We start from the raw sequence: 2011 nt of genomic DNA, 5'->3' as shown, positions 1-2011 counted from the left end.
ATTAAAAAATTAGTATTTAATTTATTATATCCTAAAATCAAATAAAAAATATAGTTCTATTCCTTTTTATATTTTTTTGTAATTTTATAAATTTATAACTTTTATCCTATTTTAATTTTTTATAATTTTTTAAAATAATTTTTTAATTTTTTTATAATTTTTTTCCATTTAAAAAGCTCCAGCGGTGAAAGACCACACAGACCACACGTCAAAATATCCCCACAAGTAAATATATATAATACCCTCTTGAATTTCATCTTCTGATTCCCAATTAAAACGTATTTTGTCTTTTGCAATCTGCACCCCAAAACCGCCATGGACAGAACAGAAAGGCTTCACATAGCTATGTTCCCATGGCTAGCTTATGGTCATACAATGCCGTTTCTCCAGGTTTCCAAATTCTTGGCTCAAAAGGGTCATCGAATATCCTATATTTCCACCCCTAAAAATATTAGTCGCCTCCCTAAACTTCCCCCACATCTGTCCTCTAAATTAAGTTTCGTCGAGTTTTCTCTTCCCCATGTTCATGGCTTACCTCCAGGAGTTGAGTCCACTTCTGAGGTACCAATCGACAAAGTCCCTTACCTTAAAAGGGCATACGACAAGCTTCGAGACCCTTTAACTGACTTCCTCAAAAACTCAAACGTCAACTGGATAATCCATGATTTTGCACCTTACTGGTTACCTGGTATTGCAGCTCCATTAGGCGTCAACTTGGTTTTCTTCAGCATATTCAATGCCACCACGTTTGCTTTCTTTGGTCCACCATCAGCTTTGCTCGGTGATCGCCGGAAACGACCGGAAGATTTCACGGTCGTCCCTGAGTGGATAGATTAGCCTTGCAACAACATAGCTTTGAAGCTACATGAGATGGTGAACCACCAAGTCACCAACAGTGCATGGATGACGACATGTCTGATTTCCAACGGATGGGACGACTGATTCAAGGTTGCCAATTTGTAACCATGCGCACCTGCTTCGAGTTCGAACGGGACGCGATTAAATTGCTTCTCACGCTTTACCAGAAACCTATGGTTCCGGTAGGCCTGTTGCCTCCGTTATTGAAGAGTTTTCAACATCAGCTTGTCATTATTAGGTTTACGTGGAAATGGCTTTCTGGTAAAAAAAAAAAGTATCCTAGAAAAAGGTTGTGTTGTTTGTGGCAAAATATATTTACATATACATTATTGTTACCTGTTTAAGTTTCTTATTAGGTATAAAATATTCACTAATAATACATTAAATCCACATTAAAATATTACTCTAAAATCTACGTGAATGAATGTCAAAATTTATTTTTCATTTCACAAACTGTTATTGTATTTAAGTACACAATTCATTTGATAAAAATATTGTTGTCAATAAATATGTATGTAGATTTAAGTGCTCTATTTATGAATTAGGTAATTCTAAATATCATATTAAAAACAAAAATATAATCAAAATATTAAATGAAAAATATCCAATTGAAGCATACAAACAATGAGAAATGTATTAATTTAGTGTGTTTTTTTATATAAATTTAGTAAAAAAACCCTATTTTGGCCATTTGTTCGTATTTTTTTATTTTTAGATTTTATTACTTTCAAAAACTATACTATTTTCGTATTTTATTATTTTATATTATTTTAGTACATAAAGTTTGAAATGTATTATTTTAGTGTTTTTTATATAAATTTAGTGAAAAACTTTTATTTTGGCCATTTGTTCGTATTTTTCTTATTTTTGGATTTTATTACTTTCAAAAAATATACTATTTTCGAATTTTATTATTTTAGTACATATGTTTGAAATGTATTATTTTAGTGTGTTTTTTTATATAAATTTAGTGAAAAACCCTTATTTTGGCCCTTTGTTCGTATTTTTTTTCGAATTTTATTACTTTCAGTAAATATACTATTTTCGTATTTTATTTTTTCATAAATATATTTTTTCGGTATTTTATTTTTAATACTATTTTTATAAAAAAATCTGAAAATAACAAAAGTAAGAATAAATGGGGGGTGCCGCC

At 30.4% G+C, this 2011-nt stretch overlaps 1 protein-coding gene across 1 annotated transcript; it reads left to right on the top strand.

Annotated features, from left to right (window-relative positions):
• The first annotated feature begins 315 nt into the window (after window positions 1-315).
• LOC107917554 (UDP-glycosyltransferase 91C1) lies at window positions 316-837 on the top strand. The gene has a single exon (XM_016846882.2). The coding sequence runs from the start codon at window positions 316-318 to the stop codon at window positions 835-837; it is 522 nt and encodes a 173-aa protein (XP_016702371.1).
• Window positions 838-2011: the final 1174 nt, after the last annotated feature.

This window comes from Gossypium hirsutum, chromosome D13, assembly GCF_007990345.1.
Source record: "Gossypium hirsutum isolate 1008001.06 chromosome D13, Gossypium_hirsutum_v2.1, whole genome shotgun sequence".
NCBI classification, from domain to species: Eukaryota; Viridiplantae; Streptophyta; class Magnoliopsida; order Malvales; family Malvaceae; genus Gossypium; species Gossypium hirsutum.
The sequence above is the reverse complement of the archived record's forward strand: the minus strand, read 5'-3'. Positions and strand labels throughout refer to the sequence as shown.

Coding starts and splice junctions, on each gene's coding strand:
- LOC107917554 (XM_016846882.2), top strand. CDS start 316: ATGGACAGAACAGAAAGGCTTCACATAGCTATGTTCCCATGGCTAGCT.